Consider the following 14,958-nt stretch of genomic DNA (forward strand, 5'->3'; position numbering starts at 1 on the left):
TTGCGTCGATCGATTCTTATTGAGAAATTTATTAATGGACGCTCCGCGCCTTAATTAGCGCCTTCAAATCCTCGAAGCGACGGCGCGGCGACGCAACGTTTACGCGCCGAAATCGTATCGCGGCCCCGCGCCCCGGCTTTCGGCCGACCCCAAATTCGGGAAATAACTCGCGTCGATTACCAGCGGCTATATATCTGGTCACGTTCCGAAACTCACTCTGGGTAACTAAAATCTATAGTTTACGTCACGCACACTATAGCATTTTAGTTAACTGGAGTGAGTTTTGGAACATGACCCTGGTACCGACGATGAGCGAACCTTGGCCTCTTGGCGCGCGCTTGGATTATAATATATATACTCGCGACACGGCACTCGCGCGTCGCACGTGTCGCAAGTATGCTCGGTGATCGATTTAATTGGGCGCGCGGTCGGGCTTTCGAGCAGCGTTGGAAATAATTAACTGGCTGTTGTAATTATATCCTGCTTCTTCCGTCATATTCCTTTCGAACTCTCGTGAGAGAGAGTTTTCAAATTCTTAACTTAAAATAAACGGGATTCTCTCTTTTTGAATGGGACGCTTTTAAACGAACGTGACACGAAAGATTTTATTGTTACACGGTACGCCGATCGAGAACAACTATCTTGTATTCGAGATACAATATCTGTAACGAAGTTAAAAGTTGGAAAACGCGTACAGGGACGGACGCTTTCTTCAATGCTGATTAAGCTCTATATACGCTACCGCGTTTTTTTACCATCGCATTCGCAATTGATTTCCGCACACTCAGACCGATGGCCCAGTTTAAAACGTGGTAATTGAAGGCATCCTATTTCTGGTGGGATGCATTTTTAGATCGTCAAGCTGCTCCGAAAAATCGGACGGTCGATACTCACTTTGCGCGCCGATATAATTTCCACGGCTCATTTCGCATTGACGATAATTACGTTGACGTCGATTCGGAAATAAAACGATATAGGATAACGGGAAAGTAGACGGTCTCGATTCATGCCGCGCGCGGTGCAGCAGAAAAGTCGCGACATCGCGAGCCACGAACTTCGAGCTATCTTGAAACTAAGATAAATTCACAAGATAGCGTGGCTCCTAGTCATATATACAATTGACAAAATGAAGCAAGAGGAAATATAGGACGTAATAATGAGGTCACGAACGCGAGATTAGTCCGTGCCTTACGTCACCGTCCGCGGCCGCGGCCCGCGCCGTAAAGAGTTCGTAGGATGCCGTTTCTGTCGTTTCGCGTTCACGCCGAACGTTACTTATACGCACGACCTATTTTTCCCTCGATCGAACAGACGCGCGACGCGTCTCCACCGCGTGGTGCCTCTCCCTCCGTTATTATTACTACTTATATCGTTGTTGGACAAACGGACCATTTCGCTGCACTCCGCGAGGACGCCACGCACGCGCGTCGCGAAATCAATTTGGAAGCGGGGAAATAAACTTTTCTATTTTATCTATCTCACGTTTCGTTCAATTTTGATTGCGTCGATAAGTCGGTGGAACGCGCATTGTCAGCGGTTCGAGCGCCCCGACGAAGAGAATACGAGCGCCAAGGTTTGTGGGGAAGGCTCCGGAATTCAAGGTCGCATTATTAAGGAGCATAGCCGAGACGGGTTTACGGATTTGTCGTTTACACGGTCCGCTCGCGCGCAGTGGGCCTACGTTGAAGTTGGAAAACAGCGCGAAAAAGCCGAGTTCGCCTCGCCGGAGTTCAAGCGTGAAATTCGTGGAATTTATTTGGCTTTTATATACCCGTGCTCGCGCGCGCGCGCGCGCGCCAATAATGCCAATGCCGACAATGACGCGCGCGCGTGTTTAATCGCGATAACAGGCGCAATCTGCAGGTCCGCGGCAGGTGTGTCGTACCAACGGCGGGAATGCACTCCCGAGGACGCACATTTGAGAGGCTTCTTTTTCTCCCTTTTCGAGGAACAGATATCTGTTCTTTCTCGAGAGCCTCTGTTTTCGTTCGCCCTCTTTCCAAAGTTATTATAATTTAAATGTGTGTTTATACGTTTGAAATAATATTTTAAACATATATACATTAAAAATGTTTTCGACGCAAATTTTTAGAATAAAAATGTTAAGTCCATTTTGATAGTGGAATTTATTTTTTTAAATACCATGCGCGTAAAAGAGGATCGTTACGTAAAATATTATAAAACGGTAACAAGCCATAAAACACACGAAACACAAAAAATACGAGCACGTAAAATATAAGTAAAAGTTGTAGTGAATTTTGTGAAAAAGATATTTTATTGCTGAAAGTATTATCTCTCCGCTTTGGAGGCTTTTTCTTTGCAGCGTTACACGACAAAATCTATCTCTCTCTGGAAATCTGGCGTTTTCGAATTTTTAAATACGTGAGTAGCACTCGCAAATTGAGCCTCATACGCGCATAAAGATGATCTCTCGTAAAGTGCGTGGGACGGTAACGCGATACTTTGTCCTAAGCTTGTCGATCAGGGTGGCGACGATATCCTGCGAGGATAAGAAGGAGGAGGAAACGCCACGGTATCCCGTTCTGTCGCGATCCGATTTGTGGGCACTCGTTGTCAGCTTTTTTAGCTCTCCGCTTCGGGAATATGAGACGCGCGCGTTTCAACTTTAATGTATCCGCGTGTTCTGGCCTCTCTTACCTCCTTCTCCTCTTTCTCTTCCTCCTCCTCCGGGCCTCCATCCTGCGGGGAACGTCAAACCTCAGAGATTTTCCCCGCAAAGTGGCAACGTGTGGCATCGTATTCACGCGTTAACCGCAACGACTCGTTTCCTCGTCTCTTTCTTGAACGACGGCGGTATCGACGGCGGCGGCGGCGGCGGCGATAATTCTCTATCTCCTCGTGTAAATCACATATTAACGCACTTCGCAAGCAGGATCGCGTGCACGCGCGAAAGGAGCAAGATCGCGCGTAAAGCCGACAATTACGAGCGACATTTTGCGCGGGGAGGGGGGGGGTTTAAACGGTTTTGGCGAGGATACGTAATAATATGATATATAAATCTACGATAAAAATAGATAAACGCAGATTTCAAGTAAATACAGCTTTAGCTCGGGAATCGACGAAGAGAGCTAGCGAATCGCGCGGTAAGCGAGCGAATTTACGTTCCTGAGATTTGGATAAGAAATCTTCTTTGGACGCTTTTCTTACAATTAGTTATTATTCATTCTACGTGTATCGTCACGTTTTATTTATCACGCAATTAGAATTAACCGCGCGCGGATTTTGCGTTTCGTGTTGTTCTTTCTTTTTTGAACGACTCCCGCCGGGGTGTTTGCGTTGTAACACATTTTAAACGTTGGCGCGAGGCCAACGTGCGCGCGGCTTTAAGCCGCACACCGTGGAATTATCTTCCCGGCGTGTGCGGTCGCACGGTATGTCGTTTTGCAATTTTCTCTCCTTTCTCACAATTCTTCTTTGCGTTCTCTCTTTACCTTTGCCCGATCCCGTGGCCGGCGCGTCGCTCTCCTCCTCGCTCGTACTCTTTCTCATCTCCCGAAGCAGCCGCATCCGCGCGCGCGCGCGCGCGCGCGCGCGTTCGAAAACGGATTCGCGATCTTCTCTACGAGATAGCGATAGAGATAGAACCGGCTCTATTAACGTCAAGTGCGACGCTAATAGGAGTTAATTAAAATGTCCATCACTGTCCATATTGTAATTCGAGTTGTAATTAGTAGTAGGAGTCAATAAATCGATTAAACTGCGGTAGAGATTAAGGATCGACGCGATAATGACGCATCTCGCAAAGATATACGCTTCTTCACGATTTTATCTTAGATATTTTTTATACGCGGAATGCGACGAGAGGAAAAAGTTGTCGTTTATTTTCCACGCACCAAGGTATAGGTAATTCGTCAAAATACCTTTATTCTTAACCGCGCAGCGTTCGTTTCGAAATGATCCCGATATACCGCGACCTCGACCGCGACGTTTTCGTCAAAGAAATACCGACTTAGGGGGAATCATTATAATGGCGATTAAAAGAATATCTGACGGTTTTGAAACCACTCTTGTCCAATCTCCTGAGTTTAATCTTCTGAGATTGTCGGATGAGCAGAACGGAGTACGCGCGATAGGTTGCGCGTGCGTAAAAGATACGCTAATTCCTGTCTAACGAAGCCAGCTGAATGGCCGCCGGTTTTTACGCGCGCCGCTCGTTCTTCGAGCTACTTACCTTGCGCACCCAAATTCCTCAGCGGTTTCCGCCTCGCCCCTCGTGCCGAGGAATGACATGCCGTTCGTTCGCGATCCATCGCGCGGTCCATCGAGCCCTGGCCTGCCTACCTATACCTGCCTCTTCCACCTGTTTTCTCGAGAGCGACACGACCCGCCAGCAGGTAACAGCGAACTCGGCGCGCTCTTCGTTACGCGCGATTCCGCGAAACAGCGGTGGATAGAGCAAAACCGTCACGGACACCGTCGCTGGTCAGCAGCGCGGAGAGAAAAAAGGAGGAAGGAAGGAAGGAAGGAAGGAAGATAGATAGAAGAAGAGGAGCCGAGGATCTCGTCAACGCGGAGTGGTGACTCTCTGTAAATGATTGAGAGCGCTCGTCGAGCGTTTCTTGCGTGCCATAATGCAAGCAAGAGCGATCGCGGCCATCATCGGAGAGAGGCAGAGAGGCGGAGAGAGGAAGAGAGAGAGAGGCGAAAAAGACAGAGAGGAAGCTGGCCATAGACAGGCGAGACGGAGAAAGTCAGGCAGGCAGCGGAGAGACGACGCGGCATCATCGGGACGAAATAAGGAGAGAGAAACGAGAAACGGGCAGGCGGGAAGGGCCCGTTGCGAGGCCCTAGCCGCGTCCATTCAGCAGGCACCTGCCACGTTAAATTCAGTGGGTCCGGGCGCGTATGTGTAGGGCCCATGTTCTCGGGTCGGTCCGCGACGGGAAGAGCGAGAAGTACAAACGCGCGCAGGGCGGAAGGGTATGAGAGTGTACGGTAGGTAAAGGAGCGGCGGAAGAGGGGGTGAACGCAGTGAGAGGGAAGAGGTTGGACCTATACGGTCGCGGCGAAGAAGGAAAGAGGAAGAAGAAGACGAAGAAGAAGAAGAAGGGCCCCTCTCGGTATATACATCTCTCTTACATCACTGCGCTCTCACATCGTTCCTCTAACCATATAGCGGCCGCGGTGGTCCAACGGAAGAAAAAAAGAAAAGATATCACGCCGATAGCATAACCTTTTCCTAACCCTTTCAGCCCCGTTCTCTTTCGCTTGCTCCTTTATAGGGCTCCGTTGCGCTCGTTATACGAACACTCTCTCCCTTTCTTCGGGTCCCTTCTCTCTTCTCTCTTTCTCTCTCTCTCTCTTTCTCTCTTTCTTTCCCACCCTTCCTCTTTTTCCTTTTCGTTCCCTTGCGATTCGCCACGTCGATCCCTTCAGCCGCCCTTTCTCTCTTACATCCCTTCGTTCTCTTCTCCCGAAGTTGCAGGCATGCGAGCCAACTGTACCTTGCAACTGTTATCTAGGCAACGACCTTGCCTTCTCTTCTCTTTCTCTCTCTTTCTCCTTCTCCTTCTCCTTCTCTCCCTTCTTCTCTTTCTCTTTTTCTTGCCCTCTCTCGTCGTCGCCACGTCGAGGCCCGACTCCACGATTGGACCTCGGTGTACGTACGTGAGTACGTACCGAGGTACGTACGTACGTACACTGGCACTGACGCGAGGCGCAAGTTCATCGGTCCGCGGTCGGAAAATCGTTGACCTTGCCGCGGATCTAGCCGCACTGGACGATCTGTCTCTCTCCCTTTTTCGCCGGTGGCTATTTACGCCGATCGTCCGTTACGTGAAAACGGAAATGTTCCAAGTGTTGCTCCATACTGCAGCGTCAATTCATCCGTGATGCTGCACGATAATATTGAACGATCGAGGGTTAAAACACGTTTGTTTTTGCAACGTTGCGCAGCGTGCAAACGAAACTGGTATACGATCCGACGACGCGTATGTGTCTAGATATATGATTCTCTTTTAGTTCGTTGAAATTTGATAAATCAAAAGACTAACGTTGAATGGCGCTTCTTCAAGAAACACTTTTTTTCGAATTTAGGGAGTCCTGTACTTGATTTTTTGAGAGAAAAGAATCGTCCTCGTAACGCTCACGATAATTCCAACGAGTTCGCCCTTAAAGGACAATGAAAATAAATTTCGAGAACGACGACACGTTACCAGCGTATTTATGGTGCCCCCTCGCGCGTCTCGGTAATTTAAGCACTTGGCCCATACAAGATACACGGTCATTAGGTGTTCTGAAAGAAACCTGTCTGTAAAGGCCAGATTCCATCGGCTCTCCAATCAGAAATATTAGACGTCGCCTCGTGGATTGCGTTATAACGTTATGGCGAGACGCGTCTTCCGGGAATCACATTGCCATACGCTAGGAGATTCATATTAAACGCGACTACTCCGCAAGTCTTTGCGAGATGTATCGAGTAGCGCGTGAATATATCCCATATTTTTAGACTCGTAGAAGTGAAAATTGTATAAGTAAGAAGCAAAGAGTTGGTACAAAAATATACCATCAATCGTAAAGAAACATCGTTAATTTTATTGAGAACATAGATAAAGTAATTTGGGACATTTGCAAACGCGAATGAATGTGCGTTCGATCCCCGCGCGAGTTAAAGCGAAAGCAACGTTAGGAATATTTACCTAAAGAATTGTGATTTAATATAATTCTTAATTCTCGAACAAATATCGAGATTGTCCATCAGAGACTCGGTTATATTAACTGATCGATGACGGAAGTTTGAAAATAATCTGCAAGCGTTAAATAAATTGCGACGCGGTGCAATTAAAATGGCGTTATAATTCGATTGTACATTAAGTGAAATAGGAATACACGCGTATTCCTATTTCCTTAAAGGGATCCCTTTGAGGGATCTATTTATCTCGTAAATATCGATCGCCGGATCCGATACTGCCAGGAGAGCCGGTCGGCCGCGAACGCCGACGGGAAATAAAAAGAAGGAAAACGAAGCCGCGACCGCGATGGAAGACGACGAAGTCGTGAAATTGGATAAGAACGGTGCGCGCACATAGGACTTCGGTCGTACCCGGGGAAACCTCACACGCGCGCGTAATCCCATAATTTCGCTGACCGCGCCGCGAGCGCTGAAACGATATCTCGCGAAGTCTGCGAGTGAAACACTCCGACAAAATACTAAATTAATTTAATTTATTCCTAATTTTCTAGGAAACACGCGCATTCTGTGTTGTAAAGATATATTTTTATGCTTCTATATAAATATTTTTTTTACGGAACTGATTCTTCCAGTTGAGCTTTCCAGAAACTAAAATGGTCAACTCCATGCATGAAATACAAAGTAGACAAAGATGGAATTATAAACTAATCACGTATGATTCTGATATCAAAGTTAACAAATTAAAAATAAAGTTGATCGGTTTGGTCTCTGGAGTGGTTCAACTCTTTACCAACATTGGTTACATTTTTTTTATTGCCGCACATGTTTCTGCTAAGCTGCTAAGGTTCTACTGAAATGTTTGTTTTATGTAAGATGGAGTTTGATAGAAATTTGACGTGATTTGACGTTAGATTGCCCGGAGATTGATTCAACGTTGAAAGTTGAAAGGCGTCTATAATCAATACAGGAACTTGCAAGCTAGTAATCAATGCGACGCGAATGTCCATTCCGGTTAGAAATGTTCGCTACCCGAGCGAAACGATGGGAATGACGATTAATGATGTCAATGGCATCGCGTCGATAATACCCTGATGGTTGCCGCTAATAAGCGACTTCCTCAAACCACGCTTCTCTCTGTTTCCATCTCGGTTTCCATGCAAATCACGCGACCGCAAATAAACACGCGACGCACGAGTCAGAGAACTTAAATACATCTCGTATTAGTCTAGCGATCCGCCGCGCAGCTGGAGTCCGTACGTCGTTTCTACTTTACAATCACGAACGACGAATGTCTTTACCGATTATCTCGACGATGTGTCCACCGATTAATGCTTTGGCGATGGATAAGTAATCAATTTACCAAGCAAATGAGCACGTCGAATAATGTATAACAACCATTGCAGCTCTCGACGTAAGAATAATGATATAGATACGCTCTTGATGAAGAAGTCATGTAGAGTCGCGGAAAAAACAATTAAATTATTATAATGTTGCGATAGTATAGTCTTGGCTAAAAGAAATGAGTCAACGTTTGCTTTTCGGAATTCGTCGTTTATATATGGCTTGTTCTATATTTAAAAGAGTACTAAGACGATTCTTAGAAATTTAGCTTATTGCGTTAAGAAAGAGCTAGGAGATAGATCAATTTTAAGAGCGTAAAAGTATAGCAACGGGTAAAAATGGATTTTAGCGGAATTTGAAAGGGGTAAGAGTCTAAACTCAAATATCAAAAATACGAAATCGTTTTCTGTGATTCTGCAGAACGTTATTTTGTCAAAATTCGACATTGCGCGCGTTTTTCGTGAGCATGTTTTACCGGAATCCCGCTCGTCACGTGCGCAGTTATCGATGCGACGGCGGCGATGCGCTTTCTGCCGTGAACGGCAGGCTGGACGTCCGGAATGCGAGCGGAACCCGTTTCTATGAGTCAAGCCTGACTATTGACAACGGAAAGAGAAAGAGAGAGAGAGAGAGAGAGAGAGAGAGAGAGAGAAGAGAGAAGCTTCCAAGTAGATTGTCCGAAGACGATGCAACATAGAGGGCAATGGAAAGTTTGACGAAAAGTTATACATATTTTTTATAATTTTGTTGCTTCGTAAAATCGACTTATACATATGAAGTAAAAAAAATGTTTAAACGAACACGAGGAATGTGATCGCGTTATTTTACACATCCGTGCTTTTATAAGTTGCAATAATGATTCTGTAGACTTGGTTTATTTACATTCGTCGGCAGCGACCTGGATCTGTGCTGATGGCGTATGACGACTCGAGTTCTTTCTACGAATTTTACCAAGTCTCTTTAAAATAAGACAATACGGAATAAATACATATCTTCAAAAGCGGTTTTCGTAATACACGTAGTTGGAGCGCGTAAACTTCTCGATTGGAAAATAGCGTCGATCTTTCGGCGCGAATGACCGAAACGCGACGCAGTTCTGACATCGCGAAAAAGAAAATTGTAAACAGAAGCGAAGCAAGAGAGTATAACGGTATCGCGAAAAGATGCGGGAAGCAAAAAATCGATCGTGTCCTTCATATTCGCGTTTCGAAAAGTAATTCTCTTCTATTCTCCAGATATTTCGAAATTATTCGTCTCGGAGAGGCGTGACGTGGGGAATACGAAAATATTTTTTATTTTTACGAGCAAGGTGGAAATATAAAAATCACCCCGTAAACATGTTTTTTATGCGACACGTAGGCGTTGTGGTTCCGAGTTACGGAGTTACAATCGAGTTCATCGATCCGGAATGAGTCTCTTATGGTTCTCAGTAATGACACGTTCGATAAAGTATACATACCGACCATTTAAACGTTGTGTTGCACGAATTGGATTGACATGACAATAAAGTCTTTTTTTCTTTCATGTTAATATTCTCTTTTTTTCTTCGTTTACTTAACACATATCGATATTCGTGAAGAGAAAACTACAGTTATAGGTCAACGAAATATGTGACGATTAAATTTTAAATTGAAATTTTAATAATATAAAACTCTTGAGTTGTGAACATCAAGATAAATTATTCACTGAAATTATTCAAAATAGATTCAAAATTATTTTTTATATATTTTAATTGCCTTCAATATGCAATAATTAAATAGTTATTTCCGCGTGGGGGGGGGGGTTCCGACATTCTACAATTCCGACATTAAGAGAATTATCTCTCGAAATACACGAGAGAATTTCTAATCGCAATTACATTTTAAATGACTCTATATATGCATGCCGTTAGGTATAAGCAAAGAGACGAGCTCGCGTGACCCGCTCGTGCCGAGTGAGAGGAAATGTATGAACAACGAGCTCTCCTCCCCTCCTCCCTCCCCTTTCCCACCGAAGAGGCTGTGTACGGTCGTAGAAAGTGATAATAACGCGAGCACACGATAAATGAAGTATCGACGCGATTGTCCCACGAGAACCACCAGACACGCCGCTAGATCGATCGGTTTTCCCTCGCGACTCGCTTATCTCGCGCGATTGCGGGCAATTTGTCTTCGGATTCTTCGCGTCGCAATCAGATATATATGCCTCGCAACTCGCAACCGCATATACCACGTCGCAACGCGACTTTTCCGTGAGCCGCGTGCAGCCGTGTGCGAGCCGTTAAAGGTCATCGTCTACCCGCCAAGTGTTACGCGCGTACCATCGTGCGATCTTTCTAATTACGCCGCTCGTGTCCTCGGCCTTTCGGGGCTCCTGATCCCCGACAATATAAATCGACACACGGTTTTTGTTTGAGATCTATATACGAAACACGCAAAACTTTTTTTCAGCGATAGAAAGGATTTTGAATATGTAAATATCTCTAACTTATATATCGCCAAAAATGCTCAAGAAATAATGAAAGAGCTGATTGTTCGAAATCGCGAAGTTGAAACAAAGTTGGAATTACAAAACGAGCATTAAACGCCGAAGAGCTTTTACGCTTCGATTGCGAGAAACGCAAAAACCGTACCGCGATGATAATTTTGATTCCAGAATCTTTTCACGTTACATTCAGTGTTAGTAGAAACGGTCGCGCTTTAAAGCGCTCCGTCACGACGCAAGCGGCCTGCGGTCCGTTGAAACGAAGCTATTCTCTTCTCATTCGTATTTGAGAGAGATGCATCGTCACCTACTTTACTTCTTTGCCTCTCTGTAATATATAACAATCCTTTTTACAACTTCCATTCAGTATTCAGTCGATACCTTTAATCTGGCTTCGGCTGAGTATAACCGTAGTATTTGCTTCCTCATCGAGGCTATATGAAATTCTTTAAATTCCGTCCCGTTTGACTGACCGCGTATTTGACTGACCATTTGACCAACCGCATATTTCGGCTTGCGCGAAGCTCCGATATACCGAGAGGGGAAGAGAGAAGGCCGTTTTCTTCGTTGCCGCGCCGCGCCGGATAGATTATACCCCGTATCTATCCTTCTTTTTACGGTCAGACCATTCCGGCCGACAGCGGAGAGTGAACGGTCAGTCCATTAATTATTTTCTCCGACCTGTTCCAGAGGCACCGCCGGCACCATCTCGGAAGCCATGCCGGCTGACGAGCTCGTGCGTACCCGACGAGAAGACGGTGGTAGAAAACCGAGCTTGCAGCCGCCTTAACGTACCGATTGACCGATCGCATCGTCGTTGATAAAGAAAAAGAAGAAGAAGAGAAGGAAAGAGGTCCCTCTCGCAGATCGACCCGATCATGCCCTTAGCGAACCCGTTCCGCTGCCCGGTTGTCGTCGCATAGTTCCCCGCTGTGAACCCGATATGTGAGAGAGTCGCCGCCGCCGTCCGGTGGAGGCCGTCGCCATGGTGAAGCAACTGGTGTGCAGCAACTCGCTGAGTCCGGGAACGTAGCGCTCAAATAAGCGCCTTGGTTTACGCATATTCCTTCTAGCTTTAAGGAACTAATTGCGGTCGAGGAACGAACGAGAGATATCTCCAACTTGAAAACCGCAAATAACGTGCCTTTACATATTCACGTAGAATTACGATAGAAAAGGTCCGATAAATTTAAGGAGCAATTTATTTTATTACGAGGATTTTAGAGTGACAATGATAAAATTATAAACTTGAAACTTTCGAAATTGATAAATTGCACATTGATTCGCGATGGACTTAGTGTAGCTCGGAAGTTTAGGGGCAAATTTAATTGCGCGTGGAACATTCGTGTAGTGTGAAGAGAGAAGTGACATTCAACGCGAAGAATCTGGATTGAAGAGAATTGAACTTAATGTGTTGTGTGTAATGTGCTATGCGTGCTGTGCGAAGGTTGACAATTAGTTTTATAAAACGTTCAACGCGCGATGAAGAAAGAAGTGACGTCCTCTGATATGACGAGTCTAGTCTGAGGAAGGTCAAAGTTAACGTCTACGTGCTATGACACGGTGGATTCGGTGCAATTCGGTATTCTCTTCCGTCACGAGGTCGCCATGTGAGGATCACCGTATCGGGAGAAAAGAGAAGAAGCCTCACTCCGCGTGACACCAGCGTGTCGAGTAATGCTGAAGCACATTCTGACGGGGCAGCCGTCGTCAACGGGCTCCAGGCATCATCACAATGATTATCAGACGAGCTCGGGCTCGTTGCACGGCGGGCACGTCCATCATCACTCGCACAACAGTTCGCTGCATCAGGATCAGCAGCAACAGCAACAGCCGCAGCCGCAGCAACAACAGTCACAGCAGCAGCAGCAGCAGCAACATCATCATCATCACCACTACACCGGAAGCGCTGGGACACGCGGCGGCGTCCCCGGGCATCGCGGTAACAACGGCGGAGTCGACGTATACGATTCCGTGGCGAGACCGACGGCGGTGTCGAACGCATCGATGCACCAATCGGCGACGACTCCCTCGTCGACGCACCGGCATCCGCTGAACCATTCTCAGCTGAGCGTCAACAACCTGTCGCAACGCCTGAATCATTCGCACGCGCTCAACGTGTCAACTCTATCGACCTCCAAGCACTCGGTCAATAGCGTTAGCCCGGTTGGCGGCGTCAATGGCAACAACGGTGGCGGTAACAACAATAATAACAATCATAACGTCTCAGCGAGTCAGTTGGGCCACACCGTGATCTCGCAGACGAGCGTCCTGCATCAGGACAGGCCGAAGGCGAATGGCGGCTTCGACATTTCCAGGTTGTCGCGGTTGCCGAGCCAGACCACGCCGTCACCCGCGCCTGCTACCACTGCGCTTTCTGTCGTGGCTGGCCAAGTGGCCGGTGGTCCGACGGTGATACCCCTCGATGCTTCCTGGTCTTCATCCCTGTCCAGAAATCTTCATCGGAGTGACGAGGCTGGCGCGAAGGAGATGTTGACGAGCCTCGGATTGCTCTGTCTGGTATCCCTACTTCTAGCTCTGCTCTCGGTCATCTTCTTGTTGAAGATCTCGCCGCTCACGGTCACGTCCAACAGTCTTATCAGCCCGGAGGAGTTTGTGATCGTGTACGAGGTCACCCTGGCGCTGTGCGCCCTCGCCCTGTCCCTCAATCTCTGTTGCCTGCTGGTCTGCGCCATACAGTTCCTTTTCGCGGTGAAGCTCGTCAAAACTTCGTACCAGGGCCACCGGTAAGTCGCTCATAATCGTTTCCTTCTTTCGATATTTGCGTCTCGAAAATTATCACTAAAATTAGAATTAGAATTATCGCTTTCTCCGTTATCATCAGCAAATATCTCGACATTTTGATATCTCTTCAAAATCGTGCAGTAAAAAGGCTTTAATAAGGCTCAGAAATGATTCTGGCCGTTGACGGGTTTATCGCGGAACCAGCTGCCCGATGACTAATGAACGACATGAAAAGGACCGATACGAGGCCGATGCGCCAGCCTTGACACGTTGGAATCCAGTTCAATTATTTTTAAGCTCTAATGGGGACCGCGCGACTTCGTACGGGCAAAGTCGAGATTCGCAATTAATTAACGTGGTAAGAAGACGATATTCTCTGCGCGTTCAACGGCATTTAACCGATTCGGAACGATCGGCGCGCAATAACGCCCCGCGCGCCGTCGCTCTGTTGTGACCTCTGATGGGCCCAACACGACGTTACGAAACCATTTAAAGACCGGTTCACACTTGTGTCGTGTAGTTCAGAGATTGCAAATTGCAGGATCAAGGTCTTTCCATTTATATTTTATATAGATATTAACTGTTTATTAATTATTTGCGAAGAATGCCGCGCGATTGTTTTTTCTTTTTTTTTAATACGTAGTTATTAAAAATTTTATTTATAATTTTATTATTTATAATTATCTGTGAATTTGTTCATTCGGATTTGAACCATTCATTAAAAAATAAAATAGAAAACTGACCACTATAGTTAGAATTCTTTTAGCTATTTTTGATTTGAAGATTTAAATGCTTCAAATAATCTAAGACACAAAGAACACCAAGAAATCTTTGCAGACTCGAATATCGAACAAATTTTAATGTACAATGATTAAAAAATTCATATGTCTGAGAAACCTAATGTTTCAAGTGCCAATTAAACATCCAGAAAGATAAGCGATTAAAATAAGCGTGCAAAAAATTTCATTCTGCAACAGCCTGCGAACTTTGTATGTGCAATAATAACTCGGTAATTACACAGGAAGCGATGGGACTCACGTGTAACATAGGATCTAATAGAGGATATATACCGAGTCCCTCGTTCAAAAAGAATTCTTCCCGCGGGATCGAGGGAAGCGATTTACGCGAATCGAGGTCGTTCGCGGGTGTTCTCCGTTCCTCCTCGCGTGATCTCACGTCGCCGATCAAGATCGTCCTTCGAATGTATACACGGGTGGATCTCGTATCCAACGTACGGGGATCGTCGGCGCCCCAGCAAGATATATCAGTGTCTTACCGTGCGCGAGTGTTTCTTCTCACGGAGAGAGGCGCAAAAATTCACCTTCGCGTTCACGCACATGTGTATGTGTGTGCGCGCGTGTGTTTTTGTATGCATGAGTACCCACGCGAAATTGCACCCGAGTAGAATCAGAGCGAAACGCAGACGCGGTAGATCGCGATGTCGCGCCACCCCGAAATTATCCTCGTTAAAGAAATGTGTTGATGCCATCGCTCTCGGGGTGATCTCTCCCGAACCGTGACTTCTTTTCCTGAAATGCAATATCGGACATGAGTAACTGTAGGTTGTTGGTGTTGTATAATAAACACTCGATAGAGGAGAATGTCTGATAGACGAAAATGCAAGTTTCATGTTTTTTTCTTAAAGAATGCAGAAAGTTAATTAATAATAACATTATTAAAAATTTGTTACCGAAAATTAGCGTTAATAATATTAATTACTGAACATTTAAAACTATAACGTGTTTTATTTAACCGAT

At 45.9% G+C, this 14,958-nt stretch overlaps 1 protein-coding gene across 1 annotated transcript in view; it reads left to right on the plus strand.

Moving 5' to 3' along the window:
• LOC143901850 (uncharacterized) overlaps window positions 1–14,958 on the plus strand; it is a 32,224-nt gene that overhangs the window by 2,846 nt on the left and 14,420 nt on the right. The window contains exon 2 of the mRNA XM_077414456.1: window positions 11,147–13,203. Coding sequence (XP_077270582.1) covers window positions 12,134–13,203 — 1,070 coding nt within the window. The 5' untranslated portion in view covers window positions 11,147–12,133. The remainder of the gene's footprint in view (window positions 1–11,146; window positions 13,204–14,958) is intronic.

This window comes from Temnothorax americanus, unplaced genomic scaffold, assembly GCF_048541705.1.
Source record: "Temnothorax americanus isolate GAGA-0224 unplaced genomic scaffold, ASM4854170v1 Scaffold36, whole genome shotgun sequence".
Taxonomy (NCBI): Eukaryota; Metazoa; Arthropoda; class Insecta; order Hymenoptera; family Formicidae; genus Temnothorax; species Temnothorax americanus.